The sequence below is a fragment of the Phyllobates terribilis genome, unplaced genomic scaffold, assembly GCF_046119375.1.
Source record: "Phyllobates terribilis strain yellow unplaced genomic scaffold, ASM4611937v1 Scaffold_1__5_contigs__length_1240528914, whole genome shotgun sequence".
NCBI classification, from domain to species: domain Eukaryota; kingdom Metazoa; phylum Chordata; class Amphibia; order Anura; family Dendrobatidae; genus Phyllobates; species Phyllobates terribilis.
The window spans coordinates 1,019,020,294-1,019,047,156 of record NW_027362761.1 but is presented as its reverse complement, the minus strand read 5'-3'; the positions used below and the strand labels follow the sequence as shown (position 1 = coordinate 1,019,047,156).

Below are 26,863 nucleotides of genomic sequence, written 5' to 3'. Positions count from 1 at the left end.
ACCGCTCCGGCTCCGGAAGAGTCTACTTCTAGGAAGAATTGTTTGTTGCCATCAGGATGATGCAGCACAGGGGCGGAGGAGAAAGCTTGTTTCAAGGAAAGGAAGGCCTCCTCTGCTTCGGGCGGCCATTCTTTGGGATTAGCGCCCTTACGGGTGAGCGCAGAGATAGGGGCAGTCCGGGAAGAGAAGTGCGGAATGAAGAGGTGGTAGTAGTTGGCAAAGCCCAGGAACCGCTGAATAGCCTTCAACCCTTCCAGTCGGGGCCACTTCTGGATGGCAGACAGTTTCTCAGGATCCATTCGTAGGCCGGTTTGAGAGATTATGTAGCCCAGAAACGGAAGCGAGGTCTGCTCAAAGAGGCACTTCTCATATTTAGCGTAGAGGTGGTTCTGCCTGAGCCTGAGCAGGACCTGACGAACGTCCCTCCGGTGTGTGGGAAGATCCGGAGAGAAGACCAAGATGTCGTCCAGGTACACCACCACGCAGGAGTAGAGAAGGTCATGGAAGATGTCATTGACCAACTCTTGAAAGACGGCAGGAGCGTTACAGAGACCGAAGGGCATTACGAGGTATTCATAGTGGCCATCCCGGGTGAATGCCATCTTCCATTCATCCCCCTGACTGATACGGACCAGGTTATACGCCCCACGGAGATCCAGCTTGGTGAAGATTCTAGCACCCCTCAGACGGTCAAATAATTCAGAAATGAGCGGAAGGGGGTATTTATTTTTCACCGTGATCTGGTTAAGGTCTCTATAGTCTATACAGGGACGGAGTGAGCCGTTTTTCTTTTTGACGAAGAAGAATCCTGCTCCCGCTGGGGAGGTAGATTTCCGGATAAATCCCCGAGCCAGATTCCCCTCGATATATTCAGACATGGACCAGGTTTCAGCAGCAGACAAAGGGTAAATAAGCCCACGGGGAGGAGTAGCGCCGGGTATCAGGTCGATTGGGCAATCGTATGGTCTATGAGGGGGTAATGTCTCTGCTTCTCTTTTGTTAAAGTCGTCCGCATAAGACTAATAGGGAACCGGTAGGCCGGGTAGATTGGCTGGGGTAGGAGAAGGATGGGCAGGATGAACGGGAACTAAACAAGTCTTATGGCAGTCCTGCCCCCAACGAAGGACTTCTCCGGTCTGCCAATCAAGCACGGGTGCATGTCTCTGGAGCTAAGGCAGGCCTAGCAAGAGGGCGTGAGAGAGTCCAGGCAGAACATGGAAGAAGATGCTCTCAGAGTGCAGCATTCTCACCTGCAGAGTTATGGATTCGGTGATGAGTTGGATGGGATGCGGTAAGAGACCCCCATCCACGGAGACGACAGATAAGGGTACAGCCAGAGGTTTGTTGGGAATGTGGTATTTCTCTACCAGGGACTGAGAAATGAGATTTCCGGCAGCTCCAGAATCAATTTGAGCAAGTTCAAAGGAACGGTTCTCCCCGCAGATGATAGAGACAGACAGCATCAGAGAAGGAGAGGATTTATTTTTGTCTAGGACGACCTCTCTGAGCGATCCTAGACACAGGCGTTTCCCGACCTCTCCGGGCAGGAACGGATCCGGTGCTCCTTACTACCACAGTAGAAACAGCTCCCCTCGGCACGGCGAGACTCTTGACGGGTTTTGACCATCTTGGTTTGGTCGACCTGCATGGGCTCTGGCAAGTGCGCCCGGGGAGTTACAGAGGAAGAGACGGGATTCAGAAAAGTAGGAGCAAGGCGTGGAAACCTCCTCTCACGGGTGACCTCTTTGGTGCGCTCCTGGAACCGGATGTCAATCCGGGTGGCAAGTGTCACTAAGTCATCGAGGGTGGTAGGAACGTCCCGACCGGCAAGTTCATCTTTAATCCGGCCGGACAGGCCCTCCCAGAAGACGGAAACCAGTGCCTCATTATCCCAGCCAAGCTCGGAAGCAAGGGTACGGAACCGTATGGCATATTAGCCCACGGTGAGACTCCCTTGACGGAGGCGTAGCAGAGATGAGGCGGATGAGGTCTTACGTCCTGGTTCGTCGAAGACTTTCCGGAAGGCCGTGAGAAAGGCTGGCAGGTTGGATACCAGGGGGTCTCCTCTCTCCCATAGAGGATTTAGCCAAGCCAGTGCCTCCCCAGTGAGATGGGACATGATGAAGGCCACCTTGGCTCAGTCAGTGGTGAACTGGTATGCCAAAAGTTCAAAGTGCAGGGTGCACTGGTTAATGAAGCTTCGTGCCAGGCCGGGATCTCCACCAAAACGAGGCGGGGCAGAAAGGCGTGGACCGGGAAGGGACGCCATGGTGTTGATGGGCAGCGGCGTTGCCGGAGTAGTAGTTGTGCGGGTGGAAGCAGCTCCCGATGAGGCGGTCAGTGTGTCCAGGCGGGAGTTAACACTACGCAGGTGGCCCAAGATGGAGTCCTGTTGGGACCGCTGACGGGATAGTTCATGACATAGGTCCGAGAGCGAGGGAGCTTGGATGCCACTGGGTTCCATGGCCCGAGCCAACTGTAACGGGTCTGGGAGGTGGAACCTCTGAGCTACTATACAAAGGGGCAGTCCTTGTAAGGAAGCGGGTGGCTCCCAGGGAAAGCGGGCAGGCAGTCACGTCAAGTGACAGGGAAAGTCTCTGGGTAGAAGGGTAGGAGGTCACGGCGAGTGACGGGGACAGTCTCTAGACAGGCGGGTGGTCACGGCAAGTGACAGCAGGGTAAGTCTCTCGACAGGCAGGTGGTCACGGCAAGTGACGGCTAAGCCTCCAGGTAGGCTAGCAGGCGGGTAGCAGGTGAGCGCTCCCAGGTGAGCGGGTAAGAGTCTCTGGGCAGGTATCTGGCAGGTGCTTCCTGGTCCGCAGGCGGACTGATCCATACAGACTGGCAGATGCTGGTAGGCAGACTGTCGGACCGCAGGATTGCAAGCAGGTAGACAGCACTGGAAAACAAGCTGGCAACGGGACCTGAAGGCTGAAGCAGAGTTGAAAGGCTTTGCAACAACATTGCTCGGGCACCTCCATTTTGGAGGAGGTGCCTTATATATGGTGAGATCCTCAGGCCATTGGCCGGGGACTCCTTAGGACGGCGCGCGCGGTCCCTTTAAGAGAGAGGGAGCGCGCGCGCGTCCTAAGCACAATGACCGGGAAGCAGCGCGCGCTGCCAGCAGAGCGGGAGGAGGACGCCGGGCACGGAGCGGAGAGGTGAGGGGAACGGAGACCCTGCCTAGCAGGAGGCAGGGAAGCCGACGCTACATCGGGTCATTCAGGCTAGAGGAGTCCTCAAAGGGTATCAGACTTCTTAGCAATCTTAGCTACCGGGAAGTCAATCTTGGGAATCTCCTCCAATGTTTTAAATGTCTTCAGGGTCAAATTGTAGACAGAGTCTAAAGTACCGTGGGACGACTAGCCTTTTTTCAGTGTCTTCCCACTCTTCCAGGATCATAGCCCGGATATGGTTGTTAACCGGAAAAACCCTGTTTCTTTGTGACCTGAAGCCTGTGAACATCTCATCCTGTATGGAATGAGATTTCAGAGTCTCTTCCACCTGCATGGTGTTTCTGACAGACTTCAAGAGTTCGTCCGTATACTCTGACGAAAAAACGTATCTCTTTCCTTCTTCTGACGGGTAAGAAGCTGTGTCATCTTCCTCATCGTCCTCAGACCCGTAGGATTGTGGCTCATCCTCTGAACTAAGTTCCATCTCCCACCTTGGCCTCTTTGCTCAGGGCCCTGGTTAGACTTTCTGGGATGAAACTAGGCCAGAAATGGAGGCTTGAACCTCTTCCCTTATCATGCACCTCATGTCTGCAAGGATGGACTGCTGCTCCTCCCGAACGATTTTGGAAGTGCAACTCTCACATAAGTATTTTCCGCATGCTAGAGGCAACTTGGTGTTACAGATGACATCTCTTAGGCTTCCCAGTATCCTTTTTATTAACCTTCTTAACTGTCATTGATGGATTAGTGTGAATCCTGTCCTATAAGACACAGAGGGACATTTATTTATGGGGGGAAAACTATAGCTAGTATCACCAGAATACCCTGTTCAATAGGATCATCTCTATTCACGCGCACCACGGAAGGCTCAGATGGGGGGGGGGTCTCAGCTTTACCAGAGTCCTCCATCTTCAACAGTCACCAGCACAGCAGATACACAGGCAAGCCTTTTATACTATCTGTCCTGCAGTCTTCTGTGCTTCATGCATTCCAGCTTGGAAAGCACACCAACTGCGCCTTTAAATTTTAAAAAAGCACGCACTCCGGAAGTAGTCACCAGAAGTGCGGCCGCATCGGGTCCAGAAGCATTGCGTGCAGGTGGCTGCGCTGGAGCCGAGAGCCCTCGCCGGAAGGAAGCGGCTCCGAGGCCAGGAGCAGCGCTACACTGGCCAGGCTGAGGAACCCCCCCTTAGGAGGGGAAGGGGGGGCAGGTGGAGTCAGCCTGCAGAAACTAGGCCGCCCGATCCCCCCTGGGTCCGCCGTTTTCGGTAAGCTCTTCGGGTCCACGGACCCCTTGCTCCTCTCCTGTTACTATTCTCCCAGGGACAGGAAAAACACTGGAGAGTGGAGAGGTGGTTGGGGGGCTTTTAACGTCTCGTGTTTACTGGCCCTGGAAGGATTAGGAGGACGTCCTGGAAAAAAACAGTACCCGAGATAGCAGTGTCCGTGTGCACCTGTGTGGCATACGTGTGCCGCATCAGGAGCACACGTACCAGCGCCTGGGAATCAGCGGTACAGTTCACGCAGTTCTCAGTGAAGAAAAGCAAGTACAGCAGTATGTGAATCTCATTTAATTTAATGATTTTACCTTATTGTCTTTGTCACCCGAGATGGCAGTTTGGATTAGGACAGTTTAAATCAGTGCGGTTTACAATGTAAACATTGGCTCACCTAGGTGTGAGATTGAAAAATACCTGTGGACCACGGGAGGTGTGAAATTTAACAATCCCTGAGCAATTCAATGGCAGACCATAGTGTAAAATAAATAGTGTCCTACAAACTCAATGCACTGCCAGTGTCTTAAGTAAACTATTCCTGAACAATTTCAACTCCCCACTGTTACATTTGTAATTCTGGTTTCACATAGGTCTTGCATTAGTGACCCGTGTTCATGCTTCTGTGGTGGAAGCAAAGCTGAACTTTGGGATCCTGAAAAAACACACAAAAACCTGCGTTTTTGACGCAGCTTCTTTCCTGCCAAGAGATCAGGCTGAAAAAATGCCCTGTGTGAACATAGCCCAAGGTTGGATGTTTTATGAGAGCTTCCTAGATTCTTAACTTATCAAATTGACTCAGTCTTAGGCTAAGCAAAGTTAAGAATCTAGGAAGCTCTCATAAAACATCCAACTTTAGGCTTTTTTTTTTTCTGCAGCAAAACCTGATCTCTTGCCAGGAAGGTTTGATTTTGCTTGGTTTCTGCGGCGTTATTTTTTTCACCGTCCTTTTGTCTCTTTATGCATGTACATAAAGTTCAGTGAAAAGAAAAAAAAAAAAACTTATTCTATTTCATCAGGTTTTGGCACAAAAAAAAAAAAAAAAAAAAAAAAAAAAAAAAAAAATGCTGAAAAACTGACACATGCAAAGCACAAAATACTGATAAAACAAAACCAAGTTGTGTGCATGAGACTTCTGGAATCTTGTAGAGACTTTGCTGGTACTGTAAAACGCAGCAGAAAATTTGCATAAAAAAACGCAATGTGTGATCATAGCCTTACATAGAGAAATGAGACTATTAGTTCTAATAAGAAGCAACATATGCTTGTGCCATATTCACGTACGCACATGACATTTTTTCGAGACGTCAGTGAGTGTGAAACATTTTAAACACTGTTCTAGTACACAAATGTCAGAAAAGAATTACAGCTGTCACCGGAGCACGCGAGCGACATTCCTCGTACATCACAAGCCATTTATGTTGTATACATTATAAGGCGATACAACTGTCATCCTCATGTATACGAGATACTTCTGCACTGGAAGCAAATAAAAAGAATAAATAATTGATGAATGGATCAATCCCCATTTACGAGGCATTTAGAAAAGGTCGCCCTATCTGATAACATTTGTACGGATTGTGATGCAGGAGATAAAACAGAGCCGGGTTATTACAGATTTACTCAAAATGTTCCTTCTGCACCGTGGAGACCTTTACAGACGGTCATATTAAGGTTTGCCAAATCCAGAGCGGACCGCCTAAACTAGTTCTCAGAAAAATTCAATTTTTGTCAGGCAACAGAACAGTCAGGTTTCCAATGTTCTCTAAAACGGAGTTAGATATTAACCAGCATCGTGCCAGTATAAGGGACCAACGTCAGGATTACCAGATTTATGGTAAAACACTGGAGACAGTGCTCTCCTAAAAAGTGCAGGTTAAACCACACTTAAAAAGAATTATATAAAACAAAAAAAAAAAACACTATTGTAAAAATGTAACGTGTTAAAGTAAGTGCACACTGTCAGGAAACGCTGCGGATTGGACGAAACAGCAGCATTCTACATTACAAGCAAAGTGGATGAGATGTTCAAGAAATCCCATGTCCACTATGAGTCTCCGTGCACCTGCGGATCACCCGCGGACACGGACATGCGGCGAGTCTTACCAGACCGCAGCATGTCAATTTCTCTAGCAGAGTTGCTAGTCGTCCGCAAGAGAAATTAGATCAATACAATGTATTGATTGCGGTGAATTCACCTGTGTGCAACGCTTTGGACGCAGCATAAAGTATACTGCATCAAAGCACTGACAGTACGGATTGTGTGCACATACCCTTAAAAGGGGTTGTCCGGTTTTAAACTAGAGGCCTGCTTTCACTATGTGATTACAGACTTGTGAATCCTGACATGGGGCAGTGCTGTGAGGATTCTCCAGTGTCGGCAGTCATGTTACCGCAAGTACACGCCATGTACACTCCCGGCCACATTCCAGCATCACTCAATACACTTGTATTAAGTGAGGCCGCACACGTCTAGTCGCAATGTGGCCAGGAGTATGTATATCGCACTAGCAAATAAAGCTGCATTCTGTAATGCTATAGCAAGTAAACATGAAATTGGAATTGCATTACTGCTCTAGAAACACCGAGGTTTTTCCTGAACCCATGACAGCACACCTTGAGAGAGGGATCCGTCCCACCAAGGACAGGAAAACTTCTAAAATAAAAGGGCGGTACCTCTCCCTCGCTTCAGCGGGATTACAGATTATTGAGAGGACCTCCAGAAAAGGTTAGCCACATAACCAACACAAATATATATATATATATATATATATATATATATATATATATATATATATATATATATATATATATATATATATATATATATATATATATATATATATATATATATATATATACACACACACACACACACACAGTTATATGAAAAAGTTTGGGCACCCCTATTAATCTTAAGCTTATTGTTTAATTAAAAATTGGTGTTTTGCAACAGCTATTTCAGTTTGATATATGTAATAACTGTTGGACACAGTAATGTTTCTGCCTTGAAATGAGGTTTATTGTACTAACAGAAAATGTGCAATCTGCATTCAAACTAAATTTGACAGGTGCATAAGTATGGGCACCTCACCAGAAAAGTGACATTAATATTTAGTAGATCCTCCTTTTGCAAAAATAACAGCCTCTAGTCGCTTCCTGTAGCTTTTAATGAGTTCCTGGATCTTGGATGAAGGTATTTTTGACTATTCCTCTTTACAAAACAATTCCAGTTCAGTAAAGTTTGATGGTCGCCGAGCATGGACCGCCCTCTTCAAATGATCCCACAGATGTTCAATGATATTCAGGTCTGGGGACTGGGATGGCCATTCCAGAACATTGTAATTGTTCCTCTGCATGAATGCCTGAGTAGATTTGGAGCGGTGTTTTGGATCATTGTCTTGCTGAAAGATCCATCCCCTGCGTAACTTCAACTTTATCACTGATTCTTGAACATTATTGTCAAGAATCTGCTGATACTGAGTGGAATCCATGCGTCCCTCAACTTTAACAAGATTCCCGGTGCCGGTATTAGCCACACAGCCCCAAAGCATGATGGAACCTCCACCAAATTTTACTGTGGGTAGCAAGTGTTTTTCTTGGAATGCTGTGTTTTTTTGCCGCCATGCATAACGCCTTTTTGTATGACCAAACAACTCAATCTTGGTTTCATCAGTCCACAGGACCTTCTTCCAAAAAGAAATTGGCTTCTCCAAATGTGCTTTTGCATACCTCAGATGACTGTTCGTGGCGTGCTTGCAGAAACGGCTTCTTTCGCATCACTCTCCCATACAGCTTCTCCTTGTGCAAAGTGCGTTGTATAGTTGACCTATGCACAGTGACACCATCTGCAGCAAGTTGATGCTGCAGCTCTCTGGAGGTGGTCTGAGGCTTGTCCTTGACTGATCTCACCATTCTTCTTCTCTGCCTTTCTGATGTTTTTCTTGGCCTGCCACTTCTGGCCTTAACAAGAACTGTCCCTGTGTTCTTCCATTTCCTTACTATGTTCCTCACAGTGGAAACTGACAGGTTAAATCTCTGAGACAGCTTTTTGAATCCTTCCCCTGAACAACTATGTTGAATAATCTTTGTTTTCAGATCATTTGACAGTTGTTTTGAGGAGCCCATGATGCCACTCTTCAGAGGAGATTCAAACAGGAGAACAACTTGCAAGTGGCCACTTTAAGTAGCTTTTCTCATGATTGCATATACCTGGCTATGAAGTTCAAAGCTCAATGAGGTTACAAAACCAAAAAAGGGCTTTAGTAAGTCAGTAAAAAGTAGGTAGGAGTATTTAAAACAAGAAAATGATAAGGGTGCCCATACTTATGCACCTGTCAAATTTTGTTTGAATGCAGATTGCACATTTTCTGCTAGTACAATAAACCTCATTTCAAGGCAGAAACATTACTGTGTCCAACAGTTATTACATATATAAAACTGAAATAGCTGTTGCAAAAACACCAATTTTTATAAAACATTAAGCTTAAGATTAATAGGGGTGCCCAAACTTTTTCATATAAGTAATATATATATATATATATATATATATATATATATATATATATATATATATATATATATATATATATATATATATATATATATATATATATATATATATATATATATATACACATACATACATACATATACACACACACACACATATATATAGTATATAGACAGCACACCTTGAGAGAATTTTGGAGAATATGAGCACCCTAGGGAGGGACCACCGCCTGAAGTACCCTTCTCCCAAAGGTGAGGTCAGAGGAGGATAGATCCAACCTATAGTGCTTGCAGAAGGTGGATGGTGCAGACCAAGTAGCAGCTTTACATATCTGGTCAATTGAGACGTCTACTCTCTCTGCCCAGGAGGTCGCTACAGTTCTGGTTGAATGAGCTTTAATACCTCGTGAATACTTCGTGAAGGATCATGCATTAAGCTGAAAAAGAGGATGGACAGCAGCTCCAAAAACATACGTTGATCTAATGCTTCTTGGCAAAAATATATAAAACTGAACAGGAGGTTCTTCATTTAACATTCTGATCAGACTGTATGAAGCCCACTGCCACGTCACGGCAAACCTCGTAGTGGGTATTAACATTTCATGCCTGAACGGGAGCGGAGCCGTGCGCCAACCACCAAGGCAGCGACAATGCACCAGCAGGGCGGGCGGCCTGGTGCCTCACAGCACCCATGCTGCAAGGCCGAGTCCCCATGACTCCAGGCCGCACCGCCCCGCAAGCACAAAACCTCATGTTCAGTTATATATATTTTTGCTGAGAGGCATTAGATCAAATGTATGATTTTTGGAGGTGCGGTCCATGCTCTTTTTTTTTTTTTTTTTAACTTCGTGAAGGACCGGCTTGTTGACTAAATCTAGCACCTCCGACTCTAGGGCTATCTGCTCCTCCCTGGACTTCCTCCTGGAGGTGATCATGAAGGTTCGGTGAGGGACTTGACTGAAGCGCATATTTAGGATGCTCAACACCCAGGGATTTGAAGTAAAGGCTTCCCAAGCTGGGATAAAATGGGAAAGCCTTCCCCCGACCTCTAGCCCTGCGTCATAGGGGAGATTTTTTGGTACTGAAGGATGGCCCCCCAAACATGTAACCAGAGGTTTTTTAAGATCTGGACTCCCATCTTTTCCTTTCTCCTGGAGGGCTACCCCGGTTAAATCTTTTCCTCCGAAAGTAGGACCTTTTTGTGTCCCCCGTGAACCCTGGGAAACCTCTCTTCCTGTCGCCAGCCTTCTCCAAAAGCTCATCCAGTTTTTGGCCAAACAAGAGTTTACCATCACAAGGAAGGGAACATAGTTTATGTTTAGACTGCAGGTCTCCTGGGCAACCCTTGAGCCACAGGGCTCGTCTGGGAGCGTTAGATAAGTTAGCAGACCTGGCAGCAAGTTTAACCAAATCCACTGAGGAGTCGGCAAGGAAAGCGGACGCTGCTTGTAGTAAAGGTAGATTGGAGAGGATTTTATCTCTGGATATCTTTTGATCCTTGAGCTGGACTTCTAATTGTTGAAGCCACTCCATGAGTGACCTAGCGACACAAGTGCCTGCAAACCGCTGGTTTCAGGCCCCCTGCCGCCGCTTCCCAGGTGTGACGCAGGAAGGAATCTGCCTTATCTAGAGCATCCTTTAGACTGACCGAATCTTCCAGGGGTAGGGACGATTTTTTGGATGATCGGGCGACAGACCCGTCAACTTTAGGAATTTTATCCCAGGACCCAGAGACCCTATCCTCAAAAGGGTTACCTTCTTTTAGAGGATGAGGGCAACATTCCCGATTTCTCAGGCTTCCTCCATTCTCGGTCTATAAGGGTCTGAATTTTAGGATTCACAGGAAAGGAGAGTCTCTTTTTCCTCCAGGCCTGCGAACATAATGTCTTCCAGGTACCTGGCTGCCTTCTCTTCCCTCAACCCCATGGTAGATCTGACCAACTTGTCAGTACCCTCAATAGGGAAACCGGGCCTACCACTGTCTGATGAAGAGGAGAATGATGAATCACTGAGGCATGGATCCTCTGACTGGGAGGATGAATCATAGTCGGACGAGATATCCTTATGAGATCTCTTTTTCCCCTTATGCAAGTCCTTCAGGGAATCTTGAACCTCTGTACGGATTACGGACCTCAAATTAGAAGCAAAATCCGGGGAGCTCTCCGCTATAGTTTGGTTAATACAGCTAGCACAAAGCTTTTTCTGACAATCTATGGAAAGGGGGACTTGGCATAAGGCGCAAACCCTGTGCTTCTGTTTGGCGCTACTCTTCTTCGGCTCCTAAAGAATGAAGCACATAATAGCTTTCCATAATTATTAAATGACATTCACGAAGATCACTCACCCCTGAAGTCACAAAAGGGTACCGGTTTTGGAGGCTGTAGCGGGACATAAGATGAATCCCTTCTGGATAGCCCTGAAGCGTCCGACACCTTACCTCTCCTGCTGCCGCTACGGTTGCTGGAGCAGCTGTCCGTGTGAGAGGCGTCCGACTGCTTCTTCCGCTGGCGTTGAGATGGAGGGGTCAGCTGCAGCTGCTGCTCCTGGCTGTCCTGGTCTGCCATAGCTGCTATACCACAAGCACGAGTATAGGCAGCATTTGACCAGGACCCCCCCCCCCCCACACACACACCTTAAATAGGGCACATCCGGAACTTCCTCCGATTCAGGCGTCCTCCCCCCTCCTGACGCCCGCCAGCCAAAGTTTGAAAAGCCGGTCGGCAAGCGCTTACAGGGCGCCGCCATGATGGATCCAGGTGCCGCCCTCAGACGTCACCGGGCACGCCTCTCCCAACGTGCACCACGCCGTGACGTCAGGCGCGTCATACCCGGAAGACGCCGCTCCCGGCATGCGGCCAGCCAGGAGCCGGCGACAGGGAGAGGACAGCGCAGCGGTCTGCGGGGAGCCGGAGCCCTCCTCACCGCCTGCGCACGCTCGGACACTGCTCCAGGGAACCACGGACAGCGCTTCTGGAACCCGGTGCACAGGCTGGTGCCCGCTCTTCCACACCGGAACAGGCCCAGGTTAAGTATGGACATATTCTTTCAGACAGGTTCCTATCAAGGACAGGAAACCAACTGAAGCAAGGGAGAGGTAGCGCCCTTTTATTTCAGATGGTTTCCGGTCCTTGTTGGCGCGGATCCCTCTCTCAAGGTGTGCTGTCATGGGTAAGGCGAAAAATAGATTAAAATGAAGATACTTAGCACACAAATTGGCCAATTCATGTGTGCCCTGAAGCCAATGACAAGGCGATTCTCTTTGCTTGGAACCTAAACTAATGGGATTCCTCTCCTGGGCTCAATAGCCTACAGTTATATGGGTAGGATCCTGCTGATTAAAGACACCATAAGCTGACGGGTGGAGTGCTCGGTCAGAGGGCCCATGTATAAATATCAAAAGACTGACCGTCACTTCCAAACAGAACAGGTGTGTACAGGTGTAAGCTAAGAGTAGCCATCTCCATATGCAACAAATAAAGCTGCTATAGCATGTAAACATGAAATTGGAATTGCATTACTGGTCTAGAAAATAGATTAAAACGAAGATACTTAGCGTACAAATTGGCCAATTCATGTGTGCCCAGCAGCCATGATAAGGCGATCTTCTTTCTGGGAATTTAACTAGGGATGAGCGAGCCCGTGGAAGTTAGAGTTCTAGTACCCGTCCAGAGTTCAGTTCGGGCACTCGCTTTCGCCTAAAGCGATTCCTCTCCTGGGCTGAATATGGTATTGATGAATATGCTAATATGCATATTGCATACTTATGGTCACATGACAGCCGTTCCCGCCTTACTTACCGGAGAACCCTCGAAGCGCACCCGATATGAGGACTCACAAGTCCGTAGTCACAGGATGCCTCCAAACCGCCACCATGTATTTACTTATTTTGTACACTTCTTAACAAGCCCTTTTTTGCCTTATTGATTTTTGAGTATGCCTAAAGTCACCTGTATAACTGGGCTTGTGATATATTTAGTGGATGTCTAGTCGAGGGGGTGTTGCTTTCCCCAGACTATTCATCCCACTAAGCATGTTATGCCCCCGTAAGTGTGAGTAACATGAATTGCAGAAGCAGAGTCACTACTAGCTCTTGGCAAATATCTGCCTACCTGGCAATGCGTAGTAAGCCTGGTGTATGCGGCCTGACTTATCTGCACACTGCAAAGATTTGCTAGGAGCCATTGGTGACATCGCACTTACAAATCAAGTCACTTACACCTACAGTGGCATTAGTGTAATAAGAGGGGTGACAGCACCCCAACAACCACTCACTTTAATAAGCATATTACAAGCCCAGTTATAAGATTTTTTTTTTTTGAATATGCCTAAAATCAAATACCGTAAGCCATGAAAAGGGGTAAGTTAGGAAAGATATAAACAGGGCTGCACAACATTTTTCGTTCCAAGGGCCACAATGCCATACTAAACCCATCCCAAAAAAAGCATTTTTTGCAAACGGCATGGATTTATATAGTGTGACCGTAAAGAATGTTAAAAAATAAATCTATACTTACCTTCTGATGGCCCCCGGAGTCTTGATTCGATGAGTCTCAGCTTGCTGGCAGCTCGCGGTACACTGAAGGACCTGCCGTCACATGACTAAATGAAGTCAGTTCAGGTCCTTTAGTCCACCGCGATCTGCCGGCAAGCGAAGACAAGCACACCGCAGGCCATCAGAAGGCAAGTATAATATTTATTTATTTTTTATTTTTTTTACAGGTTCTATGGTACCCGGGTCCGGAGGAGTCTTCTCTCCTCCAGACCCGGGTACCATCCGCACATTGAAACGCATAGAATGCGCATGTACAGATCCAGTGATGCGGAATCCAAGCGGTCCAACGCAAGTCAATGGCGGCGAAAATGCAGCGCTTCCGCAAAATAATTGGTAGTGCTGCGTTTTTTTCCGCAATGATAATCCGCAGCGGAAATTTCTGCAGCATGTGCATAGCACATGCAGATTATCATTGGGGAACATGGCAGGCCTTCTACCAAGCGTTTTTTTAAGCGTTTCTGCAGCGGAATTGCCTCTGCAAAAACTCTAAAGAACACATCGTGGGCACACAGCCTCAAAGCGCTTTACACCAGCAATCTGGCAAAAAAAAAAACATGAATTGGGGATTGGGTGTAAAACATATCCTAAGGCAGGTTTCTACATTTGTATTTTGCAGTCCTTTTGCAAGGATTTAGAAATCAGTGAGTGAGGACCTAGAGAACTCAAAAAGTCCACTAACATGACAAATTCACTGACTGAGGTGGGCTAACGCAATAAAATGTAACCTGAATTGTATTGCACTATTAATAAGATCAGTGATCTTATTGCACCACTGCCCTTTAAGGGTGCCTTCCCATTGCGTTCTGTGTCCCCACCTGAGCATACGTCCGAAATCCCCAGCAAAGCGGGTTCCGGACGCATGCGCCAACGGGGGCCATAGACTAATGATGCAGACAGAACGAACGAACGTGTGCTCTGACATGAATTATTTTCAGGAGTGGACACTCAGACGCAGTCTCCTGTAGGCGTACACTCCCAAAAAAGTGCACAGCAGAGCTCATATTCGCTCACCAATACAGTCTATCGAAGTCTATCGTTGGCGCATGCATCCGGACCCTGTTTTGTGGGAGATTTCAGATGTATGCTCCGACACAGAACGCAATGTGAAAGCACCGCAAGGTATATTTATAGCAATATTGCACTATGACCTTTTAACACTGGAGCACAACCAGATTATGGAAAATCCCGATCTTAGGAATTTCCCCTAGAAATGCTTGCTCCTAGTCATGAATTGACCAGCCAAACAGATGTGAACCTATTAGCCGGCCCATGTAAACACTCCTATCATCAGGGTTTATTGTGCAACTATTCCCTGAGCTAATCTAATCATTTGTATTTTGTCTTAATGCTTCACCCCCCCTCCCCCACAAGACATTCAGTGGGCACATCAGGAGGCCAACAGCCTATTATATGTGTGCTACACATATACATTGTATGTAAGCACAGGAGCATTGCGGTTTACACTCCAGCCCAAGATAAGATGCTCCTGTGCTTACCAAGTTAAAAGGGCATAGTAAAATATACCTATTAATGTACCTTAGAGGGCAGTGGTACAATAATATCACTGATATCTTATTAATATTAAAATACAATTCAGGTACCAAATATTACTGCAGTATTGGGAAATTTCTTCTATCTAGTGCAATATAATTTAGGTTAACCATGACAATAATAAGACACACTGGGACAATAAAACGCATAAGAAATCCCTTAATGCTGTAGTATTCCGTTGCTTTCACATTACGTTGTGTCCCCGTCGGGGCATAAAACCGAAATCCCCTGCAAAACGGGGTCAGGAAGTATGCACAGATGGGGCCATAGACTAATAATGCAGGCAGAGCGAATGTGTGCTTTGCCGTGCAACATTTTGGAGCGTGTATGCCTGCTGGAGGTGGACACTGTAGTAGACTGTATCTGGGTGTTTGCGACTCGAAAATGATGCACTTCAGAGCGCACGTTTGCTCTAGTGCCGTCGGAGCATAGGTCCAGACCCCATTTTGCAAGGGAATTCAGATGTATGCCTCGACGGGGACACAGAACGCGATGTGAAAGAACCCTTACATATGTTATCACTTGTGGCATGGGTAGAATGACTGTTGCAAACAGAAGAGGATAGGACACATGGGTGTTTTTTACTCTATTAGTAGCCATATGACCCTGATTTGTATAGCCGGACTATAGCGGATAGACTGTACATAGTAAAGTGGATATGGGAAAGGCATTTTTTATTTTAAGAAACTTTAATAAAGGTTACATTTTATTGCGTTTGTCCACCTTAGTCAGTGAATTCATTTGCAAGGATTGTCTGAGACTCTCCTGATCTGAACTCTTAGCCTCATAGGAGGCCAACGAATTCATGTCAGGAAACTCGCAGCCAGTCCGTGCATCACGGTCCGCTCTCATGCCAGCGAAATATAAATGTGCGACATCGGTCTAAGTGCATAAATACTACTGAAGAGCTAAACACGACAGTGAAAACACCAACAGAAAAAGAAAGGGACTCTAGAATTTTCAATGTTTTAAAACTGACTAGTGCTCTCCAACATATGCCTGGGAAACCACAACTCTCAGCATGCCTTGCTAGCCAGAGTTCCTATAAAAAGCTTGTAAATTATATCCATTACTTCAATTGTTAATTAGTAACTTTTATGCTAAACTGGCAGAGACTAGAGATTACTTATTACTCTTGCATGCATTCATGTCTCACCATGTTAAAGACGTGTTTAAGAATTTTATGGCAGGTAAACCCGTAGTTTGGTCATCTAAATAGGTGCAGAAAAAGCTACACCCAAGATACAGCTCTTGTAGAATATTCATCTTTTAGAGTCCTAAGAAAAGATGTAAACTCGCAGGGGCGGGTTAATAAACTGAAAGATCACCACACTACTTAGACACCATGGTTCCTATTGACATCTAAGGAGTCAAATGTCTGGGATCAGAGTAATCATTGTGTTGTGGCTTGATCGCACAAATCTACAGCACCATACATGTAAGGAGGTTTGCAGAAAGTGCCGTACACATATGGAGTACACTTGTATTGGGATTACAAAACCCCCTCGCTCTTTACCAAAAAGAAAATAAAAAAAATCAACCAAATGGCTTGCAAATATTGCAGAGGTGATCAAGTCTGTACATTGGTCCCCTCCCTCAACAGTCTACACTTGAAGTCCCACGGCTTCCATCACCAGCAATAGGTCTACGACACTCACATTTACCTCTCGGCTGTCCAGAACCCCATAGGGTCAATCAGCCATATCCGCCTTCTCATCATGCTTTCTAAAACTTAATGTGAACAAACTGAACTCCTGATCTTTCCTCCATATTACTCAATATCCCCTACCAGGACTATTCATCACAATAAATTACATCACAGTTTCCCCTGTATCACAAGACTGCAACCTGGCTGTAATCCTTGACTCTCCTCTGTCCTTAAAACATCGAAGCCTTTACCACATCCTGCTGCCTCCAATATTTCCAAAAATCCATCCTTTCACCAAATAGACTAAAATGTTAGTGCATGCCCTCAGCATCTCCTGCCACAACTACTGCAGTAGCCTCCTCTATGGCCTCTTCACTAACACTCTCCAGTCCATCGTTAAAGGGAACCTGTCACGTCTTATTATGTAAACTGCCCCCATTGCGTTGTTAGTGATGCAATGTGCATCACTAACACATGTTTTTTTTTTAAATTAAAGTTGGTGCTAATATGAGTCTAACATTTTATACACTGATATCCTACCTGCTCGTTTAATCATACGGGTGTGATCCTCGTATTCAGTCAGGGCTGGCGCCGCCCACACATTTGATGTAAGTGGGGCGCTTGCGCAGTATGACATGTCCAGCCACGGCTCCCTCGCACATGCACTGTGAAGCTGGGAACTACGCAGCCTCACTGCGCAGACGCAGGGAGCTGCGGCTGGCCATATACTGCGCACCTACATCAATTGCGTGGCCGGCCCCAACCCTGACTGTAAGCAGCGCCACCCCTTACTGAATGAGAGGATCACACCTCTATGACTAAACGAGCAGGTATGATACAAGTATATAAAATGTTATCGACTCATGATATTAGCACCAATTTTAATGAAAAAAGCGCATTAGTGATGCACATTGCATCACTAACAACGCAATGGGGCTAGTTAATATAGCTACTAGGACGTGACAGGTTCCCTTTAACTCCACAGCCCAATTAATCCAACTCTCCCCTGGCTTTTAATTCCTCAGAGAATCCAGTTGAAAATGATTAATATTGGCTTACATACTAGTTTCCCCCACACTTCTCCAAACTTATCTCCAGTCCTCACAAGATCTTCTCTCCTCCACTCTCAAATGTTCCTCCCTCATTCACCTCCAAGATTATCACCAAGTATTCCTCATCCTCTGGAATTCCATTCTTCAGCACATCAGAATGTCTGACTTCCACCATTAGACCTTAAAGCTCACCTCTTCAGAAAAGCCTGCAGTAACCTGATGCAATCGCAATACCACCGAAGCTGCTCCAAATTACCAATTCCTTACCAATATCCTGTAGATTGCAAGCCATGAGGACAGGATCCTTCCCATTCCAGTCAGTGTAACATTATATGTGACCCTTTTCACATGTACAGCACCATGAAATTAATGGTGCTTTAAAAATAAACGATCTACAGGACCCCCACACATTGCACACAAGGGCCTTCCCAAGCTGCGCACATGTCTACAGCATGGAAAGCCTTTTCAGAAGCAATAAGGCCCCTCTGGTCACTATCACATCTGATTTGTTAGGTACATTTAGGGGTTACGGCAGGAAAGACTCTTTAGTACAGACTAAGCTTTCATCTATGGGACATCAGCATGACATAGGACAGGAGTACCTGGGACCCTCCTCTTACCCAGCGGCCCCACTTTAGATGAGCCAGCCTGGCATGGTGTCACAATGCAACAAGGACGTGTCCGACAGCACGTAACTGACAGCTCTCCCTCTCCTGTACAGCAGGCACAGACCACTGTCATGGCTGATGGAACGGGACATACAGAGAGGCTCACCACAAAGCACTGTGCCCCCACATGACGAGGGAGGAAGGGGCCCCTATAAAGGCCTCACCACAAAGCACTGTGCCCCCACATGACAAGGGAGGCAGGGGCCCCTATAAAGGGCTCACCACAAAGCACTGTGACCGCACATGACAAAGGAGGAAGGGGCCCCTATAAAGGCCTCACCACAAAGCACTGTGCCCCCACATGACAAGGGAGGCAGGGGCCCCTATAAAGGGCTCACCACAAAGCACTGTGCCCCCACATGACAAGGGAGGCAAGGGCCCCTATAAAGGGCTCACCACAAAGCACTGTGCCCCCACATGACAAGGGAGGCAGGGGCCCCTATAAAGGGCTCACCACAAAGCACTGTGCCCCCACATGACAAGGGAGGCAAGGGCCCCTATAAAGGGCTCACCACAAAGCACTGTGCCCCCACATGACGAGGGAGGAAAGGGCCCCTATAAAGGCCTCACCACAAAGCACTGTGCCCCCACATGACGAGGGAGGCAGGGGCCCCTATAAAGGCCTCACCACAAAGCACTGTGCCCCCACATGACAAGGGAGGCAGGGGCCCCTATAAAGGCCTCACCACAAAGCACTGTGCCCCCACATGACAAGGGAGGCAGGGGCCCCTATAAAGGCCTCACCACAAAGCACTGTGCCCCCACATGACAAGGGAGGCAGGGGCCCCTATAAAGGGCTCACCACAAAGCACTGTGCCCCCACATGACAAGGGAGGCAGGGGCCCCTATAAAGGGCTCACCACAAAGCACTGTGCCCCCACATGACAAGGGAGGCAGGGGCCCCTATAAAGGGCTCACCACAAAGCACTGTGCCCCCACATGACAAGGGAGGCAGGGGCCCCTATAAAGGGCTCACCACAAAGCACTGTGCCCCCACATGACAAGGGAGGAAGGGGCCCCTATAAAGGCCTCACCACAAAGCACTGTGCCCCCACATGACAGGGGAGGAAGGGGCCCCTATAAAGGGCTCACCACGACCCCAACATCAAGGACTGCTGCGGCCAAGTCTGGACACCAGGGATATAACCGACCAGTGTGGGACGCCCCTGGTCGGTTATAGCCCTGTATATATACTGGCCTCCCGATTGCGGAGATGGCACACGGAGCGCCACAACACGGAACACGTGACCACAAACCTCCTGCATTCTGGACCAGGACGATATAAAGGGAGGAAAATCCCTGGCGGTCACATGACGGGATGGTCACATGACACAGAGCCCAGTCCCTCAGTGTTAGTGTCCAGTACACTGCTCTCCCCGGGACCGCGCCGAGAGCGGTATACCCGGCTACACCCGTTACCTCGTGCCCCTGTACCGTGCACCTACATCCAGCAGCAGCCTGCGGCTCCGCTCCATCCTCCTGCTACAGTCACGATGGCTTTCACTGGGCGCTGAGCAGCCGCTATAATCCGCCGGCGCAGCCCTCCCCTTCCTCCTCCTCACACTTCCTGTCCCCGGCAAACTCTTCCCTCATTCGCTTCTCTCCAGTTGGGGGTGAGACCCGCGAAATACAGAGGTGGTGACAGGGCGCAGCCCCCACGTGTGCTCCGGCCACATCAGAGCCCCTGAGTGACTGCTGTAGGTTTGCATGTTACGGGCCGGGCTGTACTGCAGTGATTTCTGGGCCCGTCTTGTGCCCTATAATGTCCTTCACATAGATATGAATTTATGAGGAAAAGAATAGTGCTTTGGTGAAAGACATGTCCTATAAGGCGCTGTGCACACAGAGGTTTCCTGAGGTGAGTAGCATGCGTTTTCCAGTGAAAACCACCTCAGGAAATTCTCTTTTGGGCCCTTTTTGTCCCTGAGGTATTTTGCAGCCGTGTGATTGGACGGAGCCTTGTCTGGAGTGTTTTCTATCACAGACGTGACTTGCGCATTTCTTTTTATTCCCACCAGTGTTTTTCAAATCCTAAAATTGGAAAAAAATGCTCAAAAGACTGAACATGTGAACAGCAAAGTCGATTTACAAGATAAATTAAGAAACCTGCGAATCTTTCAAGCGGTTTTGACGTGATTTTTCAAGCATTTTTTTAAGCTATCCTGATCCAAAACCCCTCTGAGTGCACTTACTTTTAGGTTTTAGGCCTCATATAGCCAAAACCACCCGTAAATCCAAAACACACGGAAAAATATAATTGGAAACCCTCTTTCTTCTGTTTTAGGTAGAATTTAGACGTCTGATTCACAGTCCATATAAGAACCAAACTAACTGCAGGTCTCCCTGAGCTGACTGCCTCATGGTCAGTCCAGGCATAGCTATCCATATCCGAGAAGGGATTAATAAACTGCAGAACGCTGTCCAAACAAGCAGATCCTGGCGCACGGTGGATAGAAATCTTTATCATTCATAAAATCTCAAATACACAATGTGTTTATGAACTCAAAGACCCTTTTCTCAAGTGAAGTAGGAGCCTTTGAGCCCAGAAACACGTTGTGCATTCAGTTTTTGTGAATAATAAAGAAGATTTGTATCCACCTTGCACCAGGGTCAGTTTACGCTGAGTAAGAAAAAAGCACAGACGGCATGAGCTTTCTAAAAATTGTGTCCACTGTGCTGGGACTGTAAGTCGCTGCATTTATAAAACGGTGAAAATACCCAGCATTAAAAACTTACCGTGGGCACAAAGCCATGAGGATAGACTTTAAAGCGCACCTATCAGCAGGATTGTGCTCAGTAAACTACACTGTCATGTGGGCGACATTACAGTGATTAAAATGATACCTTGGTTGATGAAATCTGTCCTGTGGTTCTTGTGTAATCTTTACTTTCAGTTTGGAGATAATGATATGCTTGTGCTTCGGGGTCGCCTATGGGGGGGCGCTCTATCTGGTGCTCTGCTTATAAGTGCTGGTGCTGTCATAAGAGCATACAGATGAATATGTAAGCAGAATACCAGGTACAGCGCCCCCCACAGGCTGCCCCAAAGCACGAGCATATCATTATCTCTCTCAGGCAAAATGTATTTTTGTCGTAGTTTTAAAAATGTTGAAAGGACAGCCAGAGATGTCTTAAATCTCCACCCCCTGTTCACTTGGAAGGGACCTCCATAGAACTCTACTCTTGCTTCCCCCAAACAAGGAATTTTTATAACCGCCATAAACCTCAGCCAAAAGCAAGCATACTGGTCTACACTAGATTTCCCCTCCAAGGTCCTATTGTGTAACTGTACAAACTTTTAATGTTGAGTTTAATAACGCATATGACTGTCACAAACACATGGACCACATTTTTGGGATGCTCACCTTTTTCCAGTTATGATGGTGTATCTTTCATAACTGGGAAACCACCAGAAACCTAGGAAACGGGTTCTTAGCTTCTGAACGTCATAGAAATATCAGATTTGATATCAATCTTCGTGAATATTGGTGACGGCAAACATGATGTATCCATCTGGGATGTGGGGCCCCCCCATACCAAGATATGAAAGATGAAGGATTTTTATGTCTTGTGCAGCTGGGTGGGTTCACAAAACCGAGCCCCTGTGTGAGGTAAACAACATGGGTGTGTCCTAGTGTTTTGCCTCCTTACTAAAAACCAGAACGTCCATGTTGGCTCATTCCAACCCAGGGACGTCAGATGCAAGCACTCCTCGCTGCGTGGAGGAATCACACCTAATTTCCGGGGAGCCGTCCCCCCCACAGAATCTGAGACCATCACCTCGTGGCGCAGGTTTTGCTATTATTTACCCCTTTTATTTTAATAACTGTTTTATGCATATATGTAAATTGTCTCTTTTATAATATCTTGTATATCTTTTGTTAACACTGCCAACTTTCGGGAGTAAATTATTATTTACCAGCTTCGTTCTTCTTGTCCTATGTCGAGCAAACACGTTCCTCACCCACTAATTCACGTTACCTAGCGGGTACCCGATCCACCTGTTAAGAGATCGGTGGTGGCAGCATACGGTGTATTTATGTGATATTGTGGTTGAGGGTGGCTGGATTGAGGTATATATACGTTCCTGGAAGGAACTGGTGGTATATATACGTCCTGTCACATCACGTGCCACAATAGTCGACATAAATGAGAGCAGCTGCGCCCTGTTGCATATCCTCGGTCAATACCGTGTTTGACCAGCAGGATAAGGGGGCGCCAGAGGGCTGCAAGGTCTGACTAAGTTTTCCTGACAATCTCCAAACTGAAAGTAAAGATTACACAAGAACCACAGGACGGATTTCATCAAACCAGGTATCATTTTAATCAGTGTAATGTCGCCCACCTGACAGTGTATGTAGTTTACTTAGCACAATCCTGCTGACAGGTGCGCTTTAAAGGAGTTGTCCACTACTAGGGAAAACCTTCTTGATCTAAATGTTTGGTCCTAATAAAATAAAAAAGCTTATACTCATCTCCCATGCCAGCGGTGTTGGCGCTCGCGGTCCCGGGGTTCCCGTGCGGTTATTATGACACGTGAGCCCAGTGGCCAATCAGTGCTGGCGTCACTGTCCCAGACTTGTGACGAATTGAACATGAAGAAACTTCCGATCATGAGCAGTGTGCCTCTCTGATGCCAGCACACGTACACCCAGCTTTAGAGGATCAATGATGAGAGGAGAAGAAGCTACGTGCATGCGTGTGGTAAGTATAGCGCTAGCGATGATGCCGGCATTTGTAAGTTATGTTATCACGCCAATTGGGCCGACTATTCTGGGAATACTAACGTCCCCTTGATTAGTGAAAGCCCTCATTTACATAAAGGTAATGAACAAAATTGATGCAACGTCACCAGTCCGGAGTTTAGTTCATAATGTTCTGTGAGCAGACTTAGGGTATGTGCCCACTATGCAGAAAATTTCTGCAGCGTTTCTGCATGGTCTTGGCAGTCAAAAACGCTTGCGGATTTTACATGCGTTTTTGACGCGTTTTTACATGCGGATTTGACTTGCGTTTTTCAAGTCCATTGGGACCTCAAATCCGCATGCAGAAACGCACAAATAATGGACATTCTGCCGATTTTTCCGCAAGGAAAATCCGCTGCGGAAAAATCCGCAGCATGGGCACAGAACATGCAGATTTTCATTGGTGATCATGGGGCACTTATTACCAAGCGCTTTTAAAGCGTTTCTGCTGCGGAAATTCCGCATCAAAAACGCTTTAAAAATGCATCGTGGGCACATACCCTAATACAATAAAAAATTATTGGAAGAGAAACTCAGTATGGCTGTGTGCCCACGTAGCGTTTTTCAAGCGTTTATGCTGCGGAATTTCCGCAGCGGAAACGCTTGTGAAACGCTAGGTAATCCGCACCCCATGGTCCCCAAGGGGATTCCGCATGTTCTATGCACATGCTGCGGATTTTTCCGCAGCGTTTATGCTGCGTACAAAAATCCGCAGCATGTCATTTAATTTTGCGGAAGCGCAGCGGAACTCCCGCCATTGACTTGCATTGAGACGCATAGAAACCGCGACTGTACATTTTTACAAGCGGCTTCTATGCGTCTCTATGTGCGGATGGTACCCAGTTCTGGAGGAGAGGAGACTCTCATCCAGACCTGGGTACCATTGTACCTGTAAAAAAAGAATAAAATAACAAAGTTTATATTCACCTGTCCGGCGGCTTCTCTCTGAATGCCGGCATCGCTTGAGGACCTGCGGTGACGTCACAGTCATGTGACCGCAGGCCCTTCACCACTCTGTCTCGCGATATGCCGGCAGCCGGGAACCAGACAGGAACGAGCGCTGCAGCCACGCCGGGGCCTCGGGGGTGAGTATAGCTTTATTTGTTTTAAATTTTACGGTTCACACTGTATAAATCCATGCTATTTGCATGGATTTATATAGTGTGACCTAGTTGTCAAGCACTTTCCAAGTGATGCTATCGCCTGGAAAGCGCTTGTCAATCTGCATGCAGAAACGCATGTGAATCCGCATGTGGATCCGCATGTATTCTGCAGGAAAAACGCATGCACAATCTGCATGCGTTTTTTTCTGCCAGGGAGATGCAGAAATGCTGCAGAAATTTTCTGCTTCATTTCTGCACCGTGGGCACATAGCCTATGTCTAAGGGAAAAGTTACAGGGGAAATCCCCTGTTGTCTTTAAAGGGGTTGTCCACTACTTTCACATATAGGATAGGGCATCAATGTATGATCAGCCGGCGTCCCGCACCCAGCAACCCCGCCGGTCAGTTGGTATCGGTGGTGGCGGCGGTGGCCGCCGGCAGGAAGTGCTTACCTGCGGTGCTTGACCAGTGTCACTTTATGAGGTAATAACTCTGGAACACTTCAACAAATCCCAGTGATTCTGAGGTTGTTTTTTTGAGACATATTGTACTTCATGATAGTGGCAAAATTTGTTCAATATGACTTGCGTATATGTGTGAAAATATCAGAAATTTCGTGAAAAGTTTGAAAATTTCGCAATTTCAAACTTTTAATTCTTATGCCCTTAAACCAAAGAGTTATGTCACACAAAATGTTAATAAATAACATTTACCACATGTCTACTTTACATCTACATAATTTTTTAAATATAATTTTTTTTTAGGAAGTTATAAGAGTTAAAAGTTGATCAACAATTTCTCATTTTTCCAACAAAATTTACAAAGCCATTTTTTTAGGGACCACATCACATTTGAAGTGACGTTGGTGGAGTTAGCTATATGACAGGGAATACAGAAAAGTGACACCATTCTAAAAACTGCACCCCCTGAAAGTCCTCAAAACCACATTCAAAAAGTTTATTAGCCCTTCAGCTGCTTCACAAGATTTAATGCAACGTGGAAGGAAAAAATTAACATTTTACTTTTTTTTAACAAAAAATTTACTTTAGCTCCAAATTTTTTATTTTCACAAGGGTAGCAGGAGAAAATGGACTACAATATTTGTTGTGCAATTTCTCCTAAGTACGCCAATACCCCATACGTGGGGGAAAACTACTGTTTGGACGCATGGGAGAGCTCAGAAGGGAAGGAGCACCATTTGACTTTTTGAACTAAAAAATGGCTGGAATCGAGAACGGACGCCATATAGTGTTTGGAGAGCCCCAGATGTGTCTAAAGAGTCGAAACCACCCACAAGTGACCCCATTTTGGAAACTAGACCCCTCAAGGAATGTATCTAGATTTGTGGTGAGCTCCTTGAACCCCCAGGTGTTTTTCAGAAGTTTATGACGTAGAGCCGTGAAAATAAAAAATAAATTTTTCCCACAAAAATATTTTTTAGCCCCAAAATTTGCATTTTCACAAGGGTGACAGGAGAAAATGCACTGTACAATTTGTTTTGCAACTTCTCCTGACTAAGCCCATATGTGGAGGAAAACTGCTGTTTGGGTGCACGGCAGGGCTCGGAAGGGAGGGAGCACCATTTGACTTTTTGAACTCAAAATTTGCTGGAATCATTAATGAACGCCTTTTCGCGTTTGAAGAGCCCCAGATTTACCTAAATAGTGGAAACCCCCCACAAGTGATGTCATTTTGGAAACTAGAACCCTCAAGGAATTTTTCTAGACATGTGGTGAGCACTTTGAACCCCCAGGTGCTTCACAGAAGTTTATGACGTTGCACAGTGAAAATGAAAAAATAAATAAATGTTGGTTTTGCCCCAAATTTTTAATTTTCACAAGGGTAACACGAGCAAAATGGAGTATATATTTTGTTATGCAATTTCTCCTGAGTACATCGATACCCCATATGTGGTCGAAACCTACTTTTGTGGCCCAGTGCAAAGCTCAGAAGGGAAGAAGCGCCACATTGGAGATCAGATTTTTCTGAAATGGTTTGAGGGTACCTTGTCACATTGGCAGAGCCCCTGAGGTGCCAGAACAGCAGAAACCCCCCAAAAGTGATGTCATTTTACAAACTACACCTCTCAATTAATTAATCTAGGGGTGCAGTGAGCATGTTGACGCTACATGTGCCTCACAGAAATTTATACAGTTGGGCGGTGAAGAAAGAATAATTACATTTTTACGGCTAAAATGTTGTTTTAGCTCCAAATCTCTTTGTTGTGCAATTTCTCCTGGGTACGCCAATATCCTACATGTAATCGGGACCTACTTTTGAGGCACAGTGCAAAACTCAGAAAAGAAGGAGCGCTGTATTATAGTGCAGATTTTACTGTTATGGTTTGCGGGTGCCATGACCCACTGGAAGAGCCCCTGAGGTGCCAAAACAGCAGAACCATTATTAGTGATCTCATTTTACAAACTACACCTCTCAATGAATTGATGTAAGCCTGTAGTGATCATATTGACAACACGTGTATGTCACAGAATTTTATTCCATTGGCCAGTCAAGAAAAATAATGACATTTTTACCAAAAAAATTTTGTTTTAGCCTCACATTTTACATTTTCATAGGGGAAAA

At 46.4% G+C, this 26,863-nt stretch overlaps 1 protein-coding gene across 1 annotated transcript in view; it reads right to left on the bottom strand.

Moving 5' to 3' along the window:
* The window catches only part of TMEM192 (transmembrane protein 192), a 94,334-nt gene extending 74,334 nt beyond the window's left edge, over nt 1–20,000 (bottom strand). The window contains exon 1 of the mRNA XM_073644402.1: nt 19,879–20,000. Coding sequence (XP_073500503.1) covers nt 19,879–19,908 — 30 coding nt within the window. The 5' untranslated portion in view covers nt 19,909–20,000. The remainder of the gene's footprint in view (nt 1–19,878) is intronic.
* Between the last annotated feature and the right edge of the window lie 6,863 nt (nt 20,001–26,863).